Source organism: Lepisosteus platostomus, chromosome 24 (assembly GCF_059453375.1).
Source record: "Lepisosteus platostomus isolate fLepPlt1 chromosome 24, fLepPlt1.hap1, whole genome shotgun sequence".
NCBI lineage: Eukaryota > Metazoa > Chordata > Actinopteri > Semionotiformes > Lepisosteidae > Lepisosteus > Lepisosteus platostomus.
In genome coordinates, this window is record NC_142634.1 from 11,091,211 (window position 1) to 11,108,414 (window position 17,204).

Below are 17,204 nucleotides of genomic sequence, written 5' to 3' on the forward strand. Positions count from 1 at the left end.
GGGGGGAAATATTGAGCCAAGATCGCGTGAGATGTCATCCCCCAGTTGCAAAAGGTAAATCTCCCCACTGCTGTCCACTTCCAGGCGTGCGCCTGTCGGTGACAGGGATTAAAAGAACGCGTTACGGCAGGTGGCGTCGCACTAGTGTGTCCCTCGCCGCGCTCCGTGTAAGTCTTTACGTGGCAGTGCAAGCGGAGCTCCCCGTTTCCTTACCTCAGTTGCTGCTCCGACACTTAACTCCTCCTCCTCGCAGCGGTGCCTGGCCGGGGGCTTCCTGGGTTGTTAGAAGTGTCTCAATTCTCTGTCCCCTTCCCCGTTCGTTGCAATTAAGCGAGGGAATACTAGAAATAAGCCCCCCCAAAAAACACATTTAAAAATGTTTACCTTGTCGGAGCTTCTTGTCCTTGTAGCCATCTTCTCCAGCACAGCGTCCGGCTACTTCGTCAGCATAGACGCTCATGCCGAAGAGTGCTTCTTTGAGCGGGTCAACTCCGGCACCAAGATGGGCCTCATGTTTGAGGTGGCCGAGGGAGGCTTCCTGGACATTGATGTGGAGGTGAGGGCCGAGCCGGGGTGACAGATCCACGCAGTCGTGTAGTTGAAAGAGGAGCAGCTCTCGTCCGCCGTGGAGACAAATCTGAGCGAGCCAGCTGGCGAGGAGTAGGCCTCTCTGCTTTAACGCTACTGGAGAAAAACAAATGTTGCAGGTCAATTCATTTGTGCGGATGTGTTAAGATCGTTAACATAAGATCTAAACCTAGAAATGTCGCCTGTTTTTATAATTGGAATAATAGTTTCGTCTTCCCGTTTGATTCATGCAACAGACTGCAAGCCATTTTAGACTACTGTACCAGGAATTAATCCTTAATGGAGATATTTATCACCGCCTACGTAAACATCAGGTGTGCTTTGGCTTTTACCTGAAGTTTATGTCGAAATAAGTGATCGCTTTCGCAGTCTGATTCCTGCACTGTAAACTAAGCCTCGCCGATACGAAAGATTCAGTATGTATTAGTTTAACAGGTGCATCAAGGCTCCAACGAACCGACAGCAATTGAAGGTTATACGCATTCTCTACCGTAATGTGCCAGTACCGTTTTTTGTATTTATTAATAAGCTGCTTTTCAGTTTGGAGTAATTGAACCGTAGCTTTCGAAGTAGAGGGATAGAGGTTGATTCACTTTATCTCGGAGAGAGAGAGAGACTCTTAACCTCTCAGCAAGGTCTTAGTTTTTCATCGGCTGTTAAAGTCCAGTGAATGTAGTGTCGCGTCTTAAGCTTGATGTAATGGCTAATCTAGTTCTCAAGTACAGTAGGGCGTGTACCGCCTTTATTGTTGAAAATCATTCACACGCATCTCTTACTATTTTCTGGGAATTGATACTCCTGCAATATTATGTTGTTCCTATACCTGATAAATACTGGAACCATACAGCGCTACACAAGGGCTTGCAGTGTGAAGTAGCCCTGCAGTGGTGGAAATATCTGAATGCATGTTTTTTTTAAACAATCTGTCCCGTCACCACCTCCGCCACCTGGGCAGCTGCTCAATAAGGTATCGCCTTTATCATGAGCGGGTCAGCGGTACTCATTGCTCGGGAGTCAAGGGGCTACCGTGTCTAACTGGTGAGGCAGCCTCACCTTGTGAAAGGGGCAAGGGAGAAATTACTTTGCTGAAAAATGAAGAGATCCTTGACCAAATCGTTAGTCTTAAATTTCGAGTGTATTGTTTTTGGTCCAAATGTTGATTGACTTAGTGCCCAATTGTGTAAATTTAATTAATCTAATAATTCTGGAGAAAAAAATCCTTAAATAACATTAGTCATTGGAGACCAAACCAAAATATTTAATTGAAAAAAACAATGGTTAGAAAAGAAAGTACTGGGCTGTAACTGTTCACACAGATATCTGTGGAGTCTCCCTGTCTAATTTATGTTGCTTGTGCAGTACATTCTTTTGAGTTGCCTACCTAAACACCCAGCCATATCTCAGATTAAGTAAAAACTGGACGGAAAGGTTATATTCTTACTTGCAGTCTATTCCTTCTGTAGTGGGTGGTTTCCAAGCTTCATATTGGGTGGCAGTATTAAGCAGTGGTTAGGTCTGAGAGACTGTGGGGTTGTGGGTTCAAATCTTAGGTGTGGACACAGTCTATTTATTACCCAAAAGACTGCTCTATCTATACTGTCTGTATAAACCGGTATGAAGATTTGTATGTAAAATAGGATAAAAATGACTTCTAAAAGTTGCTTGTAATTTATGTATGGTTTGTAGAGCATGTAGGCTATAGTTCATGAATGATCATGCATAGAAGGTGATTTAAGAAGACCTACAATATTTTTTTGTTTGTAAACTAGGCGTGTTTCCTTTGCTTTAATGCTTTGTAATGAAAACTCTTTGCTTGGCATTTTTTCTGCACATGGAGAACTATGTGTTCTGAATTTCCTTGAATTCTATATCACTTTGATATTTGATATAAGTTTGATTTATGTTGCGGTTAAAATGGTATCTGTATGGTTATTAAGAGTTTAGAGGTTCAAATATATGGGTGAAATGTTGTGCAAATCTTGTGCTGTGAATGACTTTGTATCTTACTTTATTGCTGTATAACAACATTTTCCCACCTTTTTCTGTAGATAACAGGGCCAGATGGCAAGCAGATTTATAAAGGAGATAGGGAGTCTAGTGGGAAGTACTCTGTTGCTGCCCACATGGATGGCACGTACAAGTTTTGCTTCAGCAACAAGATGTCCACAATGACTCCCAAGATTGTGATGTTCACCATCGATATTGGAGAGGCTCCTAAAGGCCAGGACATGGAGACAGAAGGTGAGGCCACAAGTTTACTGGGCTGCCCAAAGAAACCTTTGTCGGCTGTCCACCTGTCCATTTTTTTTATCTTCACTGTTGTAGGCTGCGATATAGAAACAAGTACTCGTTATGTTCATCACAGCTAGTGTGTCCTTTTTGTCCAGGCAATCTGCAGTCAGTACATTTTGCTTTTTTAAAATCTCTCATCTAAATGGAATCACATACTTATTCGTATGTGCTTTGCAATAGAATGTATTTATGCTTCTTTACAGTGGAGATGCAACATTAGTTTGTCTTAAGCCCCACACTCTGTGGAATTACTGTGCTCCACGTTATTTGATCCCAGAGCCTCTTTGAAAGCATTCATTAAACTTACACATGGCACAAAGTATCAGTACAAGACACACATCGCAATGAAAGAAACAGCATCTAGGAATGACTTGGTAAGTCAGGGAACATGCCTTAGATTGTTCTGTAGCATCGTTATACCTTTAATATTTAAAGAAAAAAGTTATAATATAATGACAATGGCTTTTAAGTCCTTCCTGAAATAGTATTAGAAATAGATTTTAAAAGTACACATGACTTAAAATATAAAACTTAAAGAAAATTTTACTGACCATAAGTATGAGCAGGACAGCAGCTTGTTAATGAAAAATGTCTGCCTGCAGAATAATAGGGCTGTAATTTACTTGGGTGCCTGGAAAACAGGGTATGCGATGTATCTCACCAAATCAATGCTGTTAGAGCCTTATATAAATCAGTTGCTTGGTGGAGAAATTAATTTAGAAATGTCAGAAGGTAGTTGGCTAAATCAGCGGTTCATTTTTCAACTGAGTGTCTTTGTTGTGCAATGTGTTGTAACAGGAGTTGTTCGTTGTTGCTCAGTGGAAAAATGTCACGTTTTTGATATTTTGATGAGAGCTAACACAAGTCCTTCACACCTGTGGGACTGTAGCTTCAAGTCTAAAACGGATAGCTCCGTCTTACCCTAAACGAACTTCAGAACGTCAACAGAGAGCAGAAAAGATCTATCAACAGAAAGTAAGAGCGTCCGAGTGGTGATCAAGCTTACATTATTTAAGCTTATTGCTTAAAAACCTGTTCCAATATTTAAGCCTCACAGCATTTTCATCAACTTTTAATGAGATGATTTGTCTGAAATGTGAACACTTTAATATTTTAGCTAGGCTAACTTTTTGTTACATTACCCATCATCAATTTAATTTTCTTATAAATTCAGGTTGAGACAATGTAATTAGTTAATTAGCAGTGTTAACACCTTGTAGCCTTAACATGTAAGCTCTTGGAAGCAAAGCTAGACTGCGTCTGGTCCATACTAGGGAGGGACACCTTGAAGAGAAGCCAGGTGCAGCTGTCAGAGGTGTCTGTCCCCCTCTGTGGTGCCGGGACACTGCTGTAGGAGCTGCTGACCTTCAGAGGAGGTGTTAAATAAAGGTCCTGACTACATGGTCATTAGAAGTTGTTTACCCTGGTGTCCTGGGTAAATTCCACTTAGCCTCGCTCAGTCCAACCTCCCTGCATCTCGCTGTTAATTTGGCTGCTGATGTCATTTCTTACTTTGCCACAGCAGGTGAGGTGGAGGTAGTGGCGACTGCAGGTCGCCCAGTGAAGCAGGTTCTGTCCCTTGAGATAATTAGAGCAAAAGAAATGGAACACAGTTTTGTAGTTTTCTTTTCTCCCCTTGCTTTCCTCATTTATCCCTTGCCCTCTTCCTCTGCTCTGACCCTCTTCCTGTCCTTCCCCCTTCCCTCAGGTGGTGGAGACACTTGGGATGGTAGGTGGAGTGTTGCCCCAGAGCTCGGTTGCCCTGGTATCATTCAGCTTGGGCTGATTTGAGAACTTCAGAGCGGTGTGCTTTGACAGTGTTACCAGTACAACTTTGCTGCGAGCAAATAGATGGATGGTTTACTGGTTTCTCAACGTCTGTGGGTTGCCTGGCAGCTAAAGATAATTGTGGAAAATAACCTGAATGCACACTGTTGGGTACTAATGCAACATTGTCTTAAATGCACCCTTCTTTCCTGCAAGACTGTGAACTCACTACAAGTTAGCAACAGAAAAAGTAGGTATATTCTAATGATTGATGTTGATGTCAGTTAGGACAGTTGTTTTTCTATAAATTTAGAATTGCCAGTCTTTCTCATATGCACCTGCATAGCCAGCTATGTGCGTTTCATTTCTTGTCTCCCTGCTACAAAGCCCTCGGTCACACACCTCGGTCAGGGGAGAATAAGGAAGTGAAGGCCGCAAGTTGTACATTTCTTCACCGGAGGCCCCTAGCAGACTCCTCTTGTCTACCCACCTTCGAGTCCTTCGCCTTTTAACACACCACAGGCAGCACAGCTCAGTGTGCTCGCAGTTTCAGTGCCCGTTGGTGCAGAGGCGGGTCTCTTGCCTCTCTGCCTGGGAGAGCCCTAGCTGACTCATTGCACCCTGCCCTAGACCCTGAGCTTCTCCGCAGGGCCAGACAGCTGTTTTTATCTTGTCAGGCATCTAGTTCTTCATGCTGATGCTGCTGATAAGGATCAGATCTGGGTTTCCTGATGGTAGATTCTCAGTGCCGTTGCTTTCAAGGGCGATCAGAAAATGTGGTGGGCCTGCCCTTTGAACCTCTCACTCCTCACATCAGCCACCGTCTTGTGCTCATGTTTGTGTTGTGCAATGCAAGGTAGTTCTTAAGAATTGGGGAGGCATGGAGGGGGGTTTTTTGAAGTGTTGCATTGACTTAATCCAGCAATTTTTTCTTCATGCAATTTTGGCAAACTTCAGCAGGCTGATAAGCTGATATATTTTGACTCCAATCCAATTAACTCTTTTCAGCTACTTATATTACAGAGTACATATATTACAAATAAACAGAAGGTTTCCCTGTTTATTAAAGAGCTTGTTTGCATCTGTCAGTTGACTTTTTTTTTTCTCAGCCACTAACTTGCCTTGAGGTTTTCCAGTGGTACTGCATGTGTGTTGTACTGATCCCAAGAAGCAAGCTGGTCTTTAGACCTAATTTCTCAGGCACGTTTTAAATATCAACTCTTGTCTTTTAGCTCACCAGAACAAGTTGGAAGAGATGATCAATGAGCTGGCTGTGGCTATGACCGCTGTCAAGCACGAGCAGGAGTACATGGAAGTCCGTGAGAGAATACACAGAGCAAGTAAGTCGTTGGGTCTGATTGCTTTCTAAGTGTTTGAGCCTGTGCAAACGCAAGCTGATCTGTTGAGCACTGCAGTTGTAAGAGGTGTGTGCACCTGCCTTTGGCAAACGTTTTGCAGATCGCTTCAGGCACATCATAAATGGCACAATAAGCTCTAAATAATGAGTTTATTCCATACTGAAAAGAGAAGAAAGAAAACACAACCGCTTTCTGTCTTCTTTTTTCAGCGTTGGATAAACCTATTACTTGTTCCTTTGCAGCCTACGCATGCTGACACAGCTACCCACCTGAACTACAATGAGCTCTATACTGCTGTCAAAAACTATGTAAAAAAGTTACAAATCTAGTCTGGTGGAGAGGGTGCAAAGATCTATTTAATACTTTTTTTGATGAAAGGAAGAGAGTACAATACACTTTGTGCTCAAAGTGATTTTGTATGGTGATGTATTTTATCACTCTTATGTTAATTGTTTTACTTATCAGATATTCGATTTTTCTCTCCCACCCTTTCTTCTAGTTAACGACAACACGAACAGCCGAGTGGTGCTCTGGTCATTCTTCGAAGCGCTGGTGCTTGTAGCCATGACCCTGGGACAGATTTATTACCTAAAGAGGTTTTTTGAAGTCCGGAGAGTCGTGTAAAAACTGCAGGTTTTTTGTTTCTGGTGCATTTCACCATTTTACCAAAATCTTGTAAGTCACAACATTTACGTCAAGAATGGAAATTCAGCTTCGACTTTTGAAAAGCCTTTAAATGCATTTTCAGTTTTTTTTTGGGGGGGGGGGGTTTATTGATGTTTAAATCCCTTTGTGCTTTCCCAGTTTTTTGTATTCACCTTACCCCACTGTTTACCTGATGTGTTTTTCACCCATCCACCTGTCAGACTTTTTTTTTTTAAAAGGACATTAAATGTTTTGAATTAAAGGCAAGTATTTCTAAGCATTTAACATCTTTAGCTATAATGCAGGTGAACGCTCTGAGTTTGGGGGAAGCAATTTATTAACTTTTAATTTGAATGATTTTAATGTTTGTTTGCAGCATCTAAAACTAGGAATCTATGGAAGCAGTGTGAGCTCTCATAAATTTCAGGTTTAAATTGTGGTCACTTTGAAAAGAGGAAACCAGAAATACACCTAGCTTTTCTACTCCTAGTGTTTTATTCTTTGGTAAAAGCGATATGAGTAAAGAGAAATTGAATTCTGTGTTGGCCAAAATTGTTACAATACAACACTGCAAATTGATTCAGTCAGTTGTGGGTGAAAGTCTCCCATCTTTTTGCAGAAAAATCTTCAGAAATGATTTCATAGCGATTTGTTGTAGTAAGCAACCTTTTGAAAAGGCCATGGTGATGTTTAATGTAAGCAGCTACCAGTTTAATTCCCTTTCTTAAATAGAGGAAATATTTGTCCACCTTCAGGGCACATTCATTTGAGTGTTTCTGGGTGAGGGGAGTTCTTTGCCAGTGTATTAATGATAAGTTAACTATTAGTTCCAAGGTTTGGGTGTGCAACAGGCAAATGTTGTGACTGGTGTAAATTAGTTACTTGTACTTTTTGTCAGATTAAGAAAACAAGAACTTTACAAAACAGCAACACAATTTTGTACGATTAATTTCCTATTTGTTACAGGTATTCATGTGCAAGGTGAAGTTTTGTTACTTGGGGGAATATGGATGTTGTAGCAGACAACAAACTAGGTCAGTTGACTGCTGCAAAGCCATTACAAGAGTATTTTTGTGTAACAGCGGACACCACAGAATACGATGTAAAGATGTAAAGTAAAAAAAAAAATGCTGATGTATGTCAACTACAACCCAGGTTTAGTAAATAAAAACAACATTCTTTAAAAAAAATGGTGTTTGATTTTTTTTTCCCCCATCTTGAGTAACGAGTGTGCTACCTTTGCGTGTGTGCGTGCTTCACTGTTAATTAGGGGACAGCATTTTAAAAACGTTACTGTCTTTGTTGGGCGGTGTCGTGGTCATGGACAATGTGGGCAAGTAACTGGTATTATTTATGAGCCAAATGGCAGTACCGTTGAAATCTCAGAGTGACTCCGTGTTTGGTCTGCTTTTACCATGTGGAATTTGGAAATGCGCGGCTCGGGTTTGGAGTCGGATCCCGGACAGGAGTGATTTCTGCGGGGAGCTTGCACGTAGGCCCAGCTCCCACTGGTTTCCCTTCCAGTGCTGTGGTTCCCTGTGTGCTCGTGCCCCAGACCTGGACTGGTATCCTGTCCAGGTTCTTGCAGCTCTCACCAGGAAGGTGTGGCTTGTTAATGAGGGAGCTCGGAACATTACAAAAAAAAAACTTCTTTCTTCCAGAGGCCATCAGGCTCACGACGAGTGCAAAGACGGTATGATCTCTATATATCCGATAGACCCCTCCCCCCCCCCCCCACAATGTGCATGTACTTAATTAAATATCTAATGAGCAGATTATTATTTTATTTTGCAGTAGAGAACAAATGCACTTACGATGCACATGCAATCTTTTCACTCATAAATCAGTTTATGGACTTTTTGCTGTGTTTTCTTTAAAGTTATACCCAGTTTTATTTGGAATGTGTTGTACGGTATGTTGCACTGATTGCTGCTTAAATTGCCCCATCTCCTTGGGGGGGAAGAACATTTTGAATTGAACTAAAATCCAATAGATAGCCCCCACTAATACAGACAAAGGTGTGTAAGTTGGGGGTTGAAACACGCTACTATTCCTGGTACCAAGGGGTAATATCAGTATTTCATGAAAAAGCTGGATGGGATGCCCTGGCTAATTAGCTTCCAATGGTCAAATGAGCTGGGTGCCTTCCTCCATGCAGATCTTTCATTTCTGAAGAGAAACTGTGTACACTAAAAGATTGGCTGGAACTTTTTATTGACCTGCTACAATCCTTCGAGGAAAATATATTTTAGTTAAATTCTTAAATACCAGTAAATTAGGGAATCGGGACAAAATGAATTTGAAGTTTTTTTTTTGGATGGCTTTAAACCCACTGGTGGTAGCCTTTATACATGAAGGTCTGATAAAATGAAGATAAAAAAAACTTGACAGAAAACCACTCTACGAAGGTATATAGGATTTTGAAGCGAATTCTAGGTGTATTTCTAATTATGCTCTTGCCCTGTTTATATAATAGCCACTTTATATTTTAGAGACTGCAAAACCTAATTTAGTCGATCACAAACTTGTATCAGCATTTAGTTGTCAAATAGTTTTCATTTTTAGCTTGGGTCTCCTGAATTATACCCTTTACCTGTTTCGTAAATAGAAAATAGGTTTACCAATGTACTGGACATGACACATAACGATAAAGTACTATACGCCTTAATCCGGAACGTTTATGCCGGTACTTGTGGCTGGTCGGACAACGTACAGCAAAGCAGGAAGTTGAAACGGCGTGTTTTGGGGGGTTTGTACTGGACATTTAAAAAAATGGAGAATGTGACGGAAGGTGGATGGGACACTTTACCTGTTAAATTGCACCAAAGTATTTTACAGACTCTTAGTGAACTGAGATTTACTCACATGACGCCAGTCCAGGTGAAATGTTAAAGTTTTATAATAAAACTTTAAAAGATAAGTTACAGTTCAATGTGTTCTGGTGTTGCGTGAAGATACTGTAGGAATTGCAGTAAAGCATCACTAAAGTGTATCCTATCATGAAAAAGTAAATATTGACCCCTTTTTTATTCAACAGGCTGCTTGCATCCCACTGTTTATGAACAACAAAGATGTTGCTGCAGAGGCGGTAAGCACGATGTTTTATTTACTGACCGAAAACAAACTTGCTGATTTGTTTACGTTACACTGTAAAACTAAATGATTTGATATTTGTTAATTCAGGTCACCGGGAGCGGAAAGACTTTAGCCTTTGTCATTCCCATCCTGCAGATACTGCTAAAAAGAGAGGAGAAACTCAAGAAAATGCAGGTAAATCGGATACATGTTCATTTTAAAATGAGTTGAGGTCAAGCTATTTTGTTTAAAATGTACCGATGTTCTTGTCATTTTACATAAATACGAATATACGCATACGAGCGATTGTGTTTTTTTTTTTTTTGCTCTTCCAGGTTGGCGCACTGATTGTCACGCCCACGCGTGAGTTGGCCACGCAGATCAGTGAGGTGATGGGACATTTCATCCAGCACTTCCCTCAGTTCAGGTTAGCTATTACTAGTAGTGGGTTGGCCTTCACGGGGGACCTTACAGTACACGCTGACTAAAACGTTCGCTTTCCTAATGCGACGTTTCTAAAAATCTCTTTTCAGACAAATACTTCTAATCGGAGGAAGTAATCCTATAGAAGATGTGGAGAAATTTAAAGCGCAGGGGTAACTACGTCCGCCGCAAATTGTCTTTGGATGGGTGTTTTTTGGGGGGAGTCCTGGAAACGGCATGATTGGTGTGGTGAACTAGTGGTGCAAACGTTCTTTCATTTCTCAGCTGTGCTTCTACAAATAAATCCACTCGAGTGGGGCTTTAAGAAAGCAGGACCCGCTGTTTAAGTAAGCTAATAATCAGACCCCCCTCGAGTTCGTGCTTTTCCTAATTCTCACTATTTGGTAAGTTTCGTGGTCGTCCTGCGGTATCTTGCATTTGCTGATTTGGGGGTTTAAAGCAGGCCACTTTACATCTGAGCACTGTCATTTCCCTCGCCGCCTCCTGGCGGCCTGGATCGGAGGGAGTGGGGTGGATCCCTCCTGTTCTACCGGCTCTTTCTCTGTGAAAGGGGCAACATCGTGATCGGCACGCCAGGGAGGCTGGAGGACATGTTCCGGAGGAAGGCGGACGGCCTGGACCTGGCCAGCTGCGTCAAGACTCTGGACGTCCTGGTGCTGGACGAGGCCGACAGGCTGCTGGACATGGGCTTCGAAGCGAGGTGACGAATTCAGGGGCCGGGTCTGCTGCTGGTTTATTGTCAGCCTCAGTAGGAAGGCTGTGTCCTCAGTCTCTGCTTGTTTGGGATTTTGCGGATTGCAGCCGTAGTTATGGCAGAGGTTTAGAAGCTGTGAAAGAGCATGGTGTAGACTGTTATTATTGGCAGTTCAGTTTGGTTTATTTGCCATATGCACAAGTGAAATGAAATGCTTATTTGCCTGTATGTGCCAATACAAAGACATTAAAGAAATCACCGAAAACATCACCACAGAACAGCGGCAGCAGCAGCAGCAACAACAAGTTAAATAACGTACAACTTAAAAAAAAAAAAGTCAGACGAGCAGTGTGAGAAAAAAAACCATCAATGTGAGCCAGCTATGTGCTTTTTTTCCCTTAACTATGGCAACACCCTCGAATGCATCGATACAGCTACTGTATGTCATCATTGTCATTTGATAAATGTAATACAATGCAACACAGAGATCTGTCTCAGAAGCAGGAGCAGAGCAGAAGGGCTCGCGTGCACGCGTGTGTGAGTGATGGCCAGCTGGAGTGGCGCTCTGTCTTGCAGCCTGAATGCCATCCTGGGGTACCTGCCCAAGCAGAGGCGTACGGGGCTGTTCTCCGCCACGCAGACCCAGGAGCTGGAGAAGCTGGTGAGGGCCGGGCTGCGCAACCCTGTGCGCATCACCGTCAAGGAGAAGGGCGCGGCGGCCAGCAGCGTGCAGAAGACCCCCGCCAGGCTGCACAACTACTACACTGTGAGGCTCTCGCCTGGACCCCCGTCGGCCCACTGCTTCCCGTCTGGGGCCAGCTGTAGGACTTGGTTGACGTGACCGAGAGAGATGTGACATACTTCCTGTCAGGACTGTTTGGGCTGGATTGGATGGGCCGTGCTCATTCCACAGCGCTCTGCTGTTCTGAAGCTGTGAGCAGCTTCTCAAAATGGCTGCTCCCACCTTTCCAGTATCTCCTTGTGTCTCTGACGAAAAACATTGAGAGAGTAGCTCAGGAAAGACCTAACATTTGTACCAGACACCTCAATTGCCAAATAGATCTAGTCTCCTTGGTGATGGTAGGGATATAACCTTTATCTATCAATCAATCAATCAAGGTTGATTTATCAATGCATGGACAGTACAGCATACAGCGGTGTTGTCGGCAATGAAATGCTTTATCTGCAAGCTCGTTAAGAGGGGTAGAAGGACAGAAGTTTATAGGGATTAGGTTAAGTTAGGATACAATAAATTATACAATTTCAATTTACGATACAATTTACAGATTGTGCAAAAGTAACACAGGGAGATACGGTAGGATAGGATGTATTTATACTGTATGTGTTGTGAGAGTACAAAGTGACAGGAGGGCGCTGTTGCACCCTATCATTTCAAGCAGGTTGCCTATTTGGTATTGACAAGGTGCTGACAATGAAAGGACAGTACTGGCTCAGACGGTGTTCATTGTGTGTCTAGGTCTGCAGGACAGAGGAGAAGTTCAACATGCTGGTGGCTTTCCTCCGTCAGCACAAGCACGGGAAGCACCTGGTGTTCTTCAGGTAGGCAGAGTCATGTTTGTCATCTGCCAGATTTTTATTTACTCCAGGTCAAAATGCAGAGGAAGTGTCAGCTCTAGAAAAGCCTCTTTCTCATTTAAAACTAGAGGAAAAACTCAGTTATCAGAGACGTCAGAGCCATAGCATACCCTGAACCTGCCATTGTCTTGTGGTTACACATTTCCATGCATTCTCAAATATATTCAGAAAGTGCAGTTCTCATTCCCCTGACAGAAGTAGGGGCTGATTTTGAGCTTCTCTTCCCCAGCACCTGCGCCTGTGTAGAGTATTATGGAAGAGCCCTGGAAGCTTTGGTTAAAAATGTCAAGGTGCTCTGTATCCACGGAAAGATGAAGGATAAGCGTCATAAAATTTTTAAAGAGTTTCGGGACCTGAAAAGGTAAGTGGGGTTTACTTTTACCGCCTATTTCTTTTCTAAGAATGAGTTATCCGTTTCCCACTTGTTGTAACAGTGGCATCTAACCCTTGTACTTGAGAAGAGCTGTGGCATGATCTGTCTTCAGACCCAGAAACCCTTTTGTAGAGAATTTTGAAGTATATATTATAAATGCAAAGGTTATTTCCAACTGTGTGGATGCATGCTGGAAGCATGGTTATTGTAACCAGGTTTACAACATTGATTTAATTATTCTAAAGATTAGCATTAGTTTCAACGTTAGGATGATGGAAAGAACAGAGTTCTCAGTCATCTGATTTCTGTCTGTCAGTAGTTGACAGTGATTTTACTGCGCTTGAAAGTCATCATTATAACGGCTGCATGTGTTGGGTCAGCAGGCATCTCACTGTCTTCTTGCTAACGCTTTCTGTTGGGCCGGCAGTGGGATCCTGGTGTGCACAGACGTCATGGCCAGAGGGATTGACATTCCTGAGGTCAACTGGGTCTTACAGTACGACCCCCCCAGCAGTGCCAGGTACCCCTGATCACTCCTCGCACTCGCTTACATTACCGAACAAACCTCTCTGACAGCCCTGTGTGTACGGTAATGAGGGCTCTAGCAAAGCACTTGGACTCTCCAGTAAGTTCCAGAGGAAGTAAACGGAGGGGACACTGACGTGGGTAAACGGGATTTTGCGAAACCCAGGGCTGTGGGCGAGGATGGGTATTGACTGGGAGCTGGTCGTGAGCGCAGCGCCTCCTCTCTCTCTCTCTCTGCAGTGCCTTTGTGCATCGCTGTGGGCGTACCGCCCGCATCGGCCACCAGGGCAGCGCTCTCGTCTTCCTCCTCCCCATGGAAGAGTCTTACGTCACTTTCCTGTCCATCAACCAGAAAGTAAGTTGGTGCTGAGGCTTCGGGTCGGCTTGCTAAAAATGAAAGTCTAGACGGGTTTGCATAACATTTAACATTTTTTCTCGCAAAGGTTTTTTTTTTAATAGGCTCCTGAGCTCGGTTCCTAAAGCTTTCTCTCACTGTTTGCTGCGTAGACTTGAATACTGATAGGTGCAGTGTTAAACAAACACCATTCCTGTTTTGCGGATAGAGGTTTATATAGGCGTCTGTAGTTCTGGACTTGTGATAAATGCAGAAGCAAATGATATCAAGAATAATACCGACACCTGACAAAATGAAAGAATCAGGAAGATATGTCGGTCTAATGGGCCAGAATCTAATTTGACTGGATTATGCATTAGTGTCACTGGTAATGTGCAATGAAAAAGGCAACGTGATTGCAGCAGATGATATCGGAAATCAAAGTGAGTAGGGGGTGAGGGGGCAGGCTGATTGGTTGTCTGTTGCAGTGCCCCCTCCAGGAGATGGCCCCGGTGAAGGATGTGGTCGATGTCCTGCCCAAGCTGAAGGCCATGGCGCGGGCGGACAGGGCGGTGTTCGAGAGGGGGATGAGGGCGTTCGTCTCCTGCATTCAGGCGTACGCCAAGCACGAGTGCAGCCTCATCTTCAGAGTCAAAGGTTCGAAGTGGCCTGGGATGGGAACTTTATCTCCATCTTCATGATTTTTGCTTTGCTTTGCGGATAAAGCTGATGTGTAAAGTGCATTTTGGTTTGAGCAAATTTACATAGAAATACAGAGTGAAAAATGTTATAGCCTCATGGGTACTTCTTCAGATTACACACTTACATTCAAGTAAATAGCAGAGAGCAACTAATGACTTAATGATACTAGTATGGTACTTATTGTGGTAGCTCCAGCAGCACACATGTAGTGAAACGTATTGAAAATAGATAAAGGGAAAGGTGTGTAAAGCATTATAATGCAGTAGAGTAGATCATTGAATATTTGAATATTAATCTGTCCAACATTTTCTGGTTCACATGCTGATCTGCCAAAAGAATATATTACAGTAAAAGCTTATTCCTTGTGAAGTGGGCATGGTACTAAAGGTAATATATTGTACTTTTCATTAAACAAGACACATATAAGTAATTAAAGATGACATATATAAGTAATTTGTGTTTTTACGTACTTTATGCTTTAGGTATACTTCTTATACAGTGAACCAGTTGGAAACTCTTAAAAAATATACATGCAAGACTGCAAAAACATAATGTGATAAAAGTGTGTGCAAAAATAAGCTGCTGTAAATACACTGGTGTGGGTGCCCAGCATGCTTGAAAATCTCCCTCCCTCTTAGGGGCTCAGTGATCGGCGGCCTATTTCAGTCACAGTCAGGATTGCAGACTGCAGTGCAAAACAGCGATGCACAGTAGTTACCTGAAATGTATCCTTGTGATTCACTGGTGTTGAGCTGATCAGCCTACAGAAGTCCCACAATATGGAGCAGCTTTGATTTCGCAGTGCACACCCTCAAGGCCTCCCTCGACTGAAGTGAAGGACATTCCCCCCCGTCTTGCTCTCTGTTCCCAGATCTGGACTTCTCTGCTCTGGCGCGGGGGTTTGCTTTGCTGAGGCTGCCCAAGATGCCCGAGCTGAGGGGCAAGGCTTTCCCGGACTTCACCCCCGACCCCATCGACACGGACTCCATCCCGTACAAGGACAAGAACCGGCAGAGGCAGAGGAGGAAGATGCTGGCGGAGCAGAAGGAGAGGGAGCAAGCTCAGCCCGTCAGAAAGATCTTCGTCAAGAACAAAGCCTGGTCCAAACAGAAAAGCAAGAATGACAGGAGGAAAAAGGTGGCGGCCAAAAGAAAGAGAGAGGAGGTAACTCTTTACTGAGGTTTTCGTTCTGTCCACCTGCTTTGAAACAGCCCAGGTGTGTGTGTTTCATGTCCCGGCTCTCAGCTGTGAATGGGGAAGTGCAGGCAGTATCCTTTTAGTCGCCCACCTTGGAGCCACTTGTGTTTGAACACGTCACAGGCTGGAGGAGAGGTGCGTCCCTCACTGTCAGGACCGCCTGCCTGCAAGCGTGGGGAGCCAGCGTGGGTCGCTCTGTCTCTGAAAGAGATCCCTGCCACATGAATCCCAGCCTGCTCTGTCCTTGGTGGTGCTCAGCCGTTTGGGGGAATCGTTGTCAAATATATACTGTATAGAGAGATCACTTTATTGGCTTTATTCCAAACACAATTTATTGTATTTGGAATTTCCCAGCTTGCTCTCCATGAGACACACAGACAGGGAGAGAAGGTTTATAAATGTTTTTATACATTTATACGGCACCCCCGGAGCAGCTGGGGTTAAGGGCCTTGCTCAGGGGCCCAACGGAGTAGGATTCCTACTCAGGCCTCGGGATTCAAACTGGCAACCTTCCAGTCACAGGCGCAGATTCCTAGCCCCAGAGCCACTGCACTGCCCCAGAGTGTGACAGTGAGCTGGGGACATGATCCAGGTTTAATCCCATCATCAACCTGTGTTCTGGCCTGTGCCTTCCTCTGTCCTCTTCTCTTTTCCCAAATCTGGACTTCTCTGGCTGAGCTATTTGGAAATCCCTTAACTTGTTTAGTTAGCAAAAGGAAAAGAGTGGAACAAAACTTATCAAGAGTCATTATAATTGACTTGACTTATCACTGAAATTGCCGTCACTTCTGGTTAAATTTGGTTTTAAAGAGTTTCTCAGTTTCTGCTGATTTTTAAACTTGCTGAGGTTACAATAACATTGTATAAGCGAGCAATTACCTGATCTGGTGATATCCTTCAGGAATGCATTACAAAATTGATCTCAGACTTTTTTACAGCAGCTGTCAGAACTGTAACGAGCAGTCTAATGACGATGATTCTTTCTGGTATCAGGGCTCAGATATTGAAGACGAAGACATGGATGAGCTGCTCAGTGACACCAGACTGCTGAAGAAGCTCAAGAAGGGCAAGATCAGCGAGGAGGACTTTGAGAAGCAAGTGACAGCTGCACGTGTTTCACAGTCCAAAACGGCAGGCAAGCAACAAGAGGAAGATTCAGAGACAGACTAAGAGTGAACAATGGTTAGAATTTGATCCTAGTTGCGAAAAAAAAATGTAAAATTGAAAAACAAATGACAGAAGAACTGCCTTTTTCCCTGAGCTGAGTGACGAGTTTTCAAAATCTTCTCAGGGATGCAGCTTTTTAATCAAAGTAAGACCAAGTTGCAGTCACGGTAAAGTAGAAGAGACTTCAGAGAAATATTTCACATGCTCTTCAGAACCTTTTCGGTTTGTCACCTGGAAGCAACTTAAACAGCTGAAGCTCAGATCCTGTGTTGTTATACTGGCTTCTTAAGGAGAGTCTGTTCATTCATTGATGCCTTTTTTAAATTGATGTAAAATTGCTTGACTGCATACAACAGTGTTTATTTCCCTGCTACCTCCTGCACAGGGCTTATTGTTAACCATAACCATATTGTTGAAGCTGACACTTTGAGGAAATGGCTACCCTGG

The 17,204-nt window shown here is 43.3% G+C and overlaps 2 protein-coding genes across 4 annotated transcripts; both read left to right on the forward strand.

The window, feature by feature from the left end:
- Nucleotides 1–208: 208 nt before the first annotated feature.
- Nucleotides 209–7,840, forward strand: tmed2 (transmembrane p24 trafficking protein 2). Of its 2 annotated transcripts, XM_088618045.1 has the most exons (5): nt 209–556; nt 2,637–2,829; nt 4,589–4,609; nt 5,880–5,987; nt 6,505–7,840. In XM_088618045.1, exons 1-5 carry the CDS (start codon nt 377–379, stop codon nt 6,627–6,629), a joined length of 627 nt encoding a protein of 208 aa, XP_088474171.1. In that variant the 5' UTR covers nt 209–376; the 3' UTR covers nt 6,630–7,840. The 2 variants fall into 2 exon arrangements, with proteins under 2 accessions (XP_088474171.1, XP_088474173.1); XM_088618047.1 differs by lacking the exon at nt 4,589–4,609 and having other exon boundaries at nt 212–556.
- A 1,532-nt stretch (nt 7,841–9,372) lies between these two features.
- On the forward strand, nt 9,373–17,110 carry ddx55 (DEAD (Asp-Glu-Ala-Asp) box polypeptide 55). Of its 2 annotated transcripts, none has more exons than XM_088617735.1 (14): nt 9,373–9,530; nt 9,688–9,738; nt 9,834–9,920; nt 10,061–10,152; nt 10,259–10,321; nt 10,720–10,869; nt 11,440–11,629; nt 12,341–12,423; nt 12,689–12,820; nt 13,260–13,352; nt 13,598–13,712; nt 14,180–14,348; nt 15,265–15,557; nt 16,584–17,110. In XM_088617735.1, the coding sequence occupies exons 1-14, from the start codon at nt 9,423–9,425 to the stop codon at nt 16,758–16,760; spliced, it is 1,803 nt and encodes a 600-aa protein (XP_088473861.1). In that variant the 5' UTR covers nt 9,373–9,422; the 3' UTR covers nt 16,761–17,110. The 2 variants fall into 2 exon arrangements, with proteins under 2 accessions (XP_088473861.1, XP_088473860.1); XM_088617734.1 differs by having other exon boundaries at nt 12,689–12,819; nt 13,256–13,352.
- Nucleotides 17,111–17,204: the final 94 nt, after the last annotated feature.

What these genes read in the sequence shown, in the direction of transcription:
- tmed2 (XM_088618045.1), top strand. Translation starts at nt 377, where the DNA reads ATGTTTACCTTGTCGGAGCTTCTTGTCCTTGTAGCCATCTTCTCCAGC. An exon ending in TCCTGGACATTGATGTGGAG is followed by an intron (nt 557 to 2,636) that starts GTGAGGGCCGAG and finishes CTTTTTCTGTAG; the next exon opens with ATAACAGGGCCAGATGGCAA. An exon ending in TGAGAGAATACACAGAGCAA is followed by an intron (nt 5,988 to 6,504) that starts GTAAGTCGTTGG and finishes CCTTTCTTCTAG; the next exon opens with TTAACGACAACACGAACAGC.
- ddx55 (XM_088617734.1), top strand. Translation starts at nt 9,423, where the DNA reads ATGGAGAATGTGACGGAAGGTGGATGGGACACTTTACCTGTTAAATTG. An exon ending in AGAAACTCAAGAAAATGCAG is followed by an intron (nt 9,921 to 10,060) that starts GTAAATCGGATA and finishes TTGCTCTTCCAG; the next exon opens with GTTGGCGCACTGATTGTCAC. An exon ending in GACCCCCCCAGCAGTGCCAG is followed by an intron (nt 13,353 to 13,597) that starts GTACCCCTGATC and finishes CTCTCTCTGCAG; the next exon opens with TGCCTTTGTGCATCGCTGTG.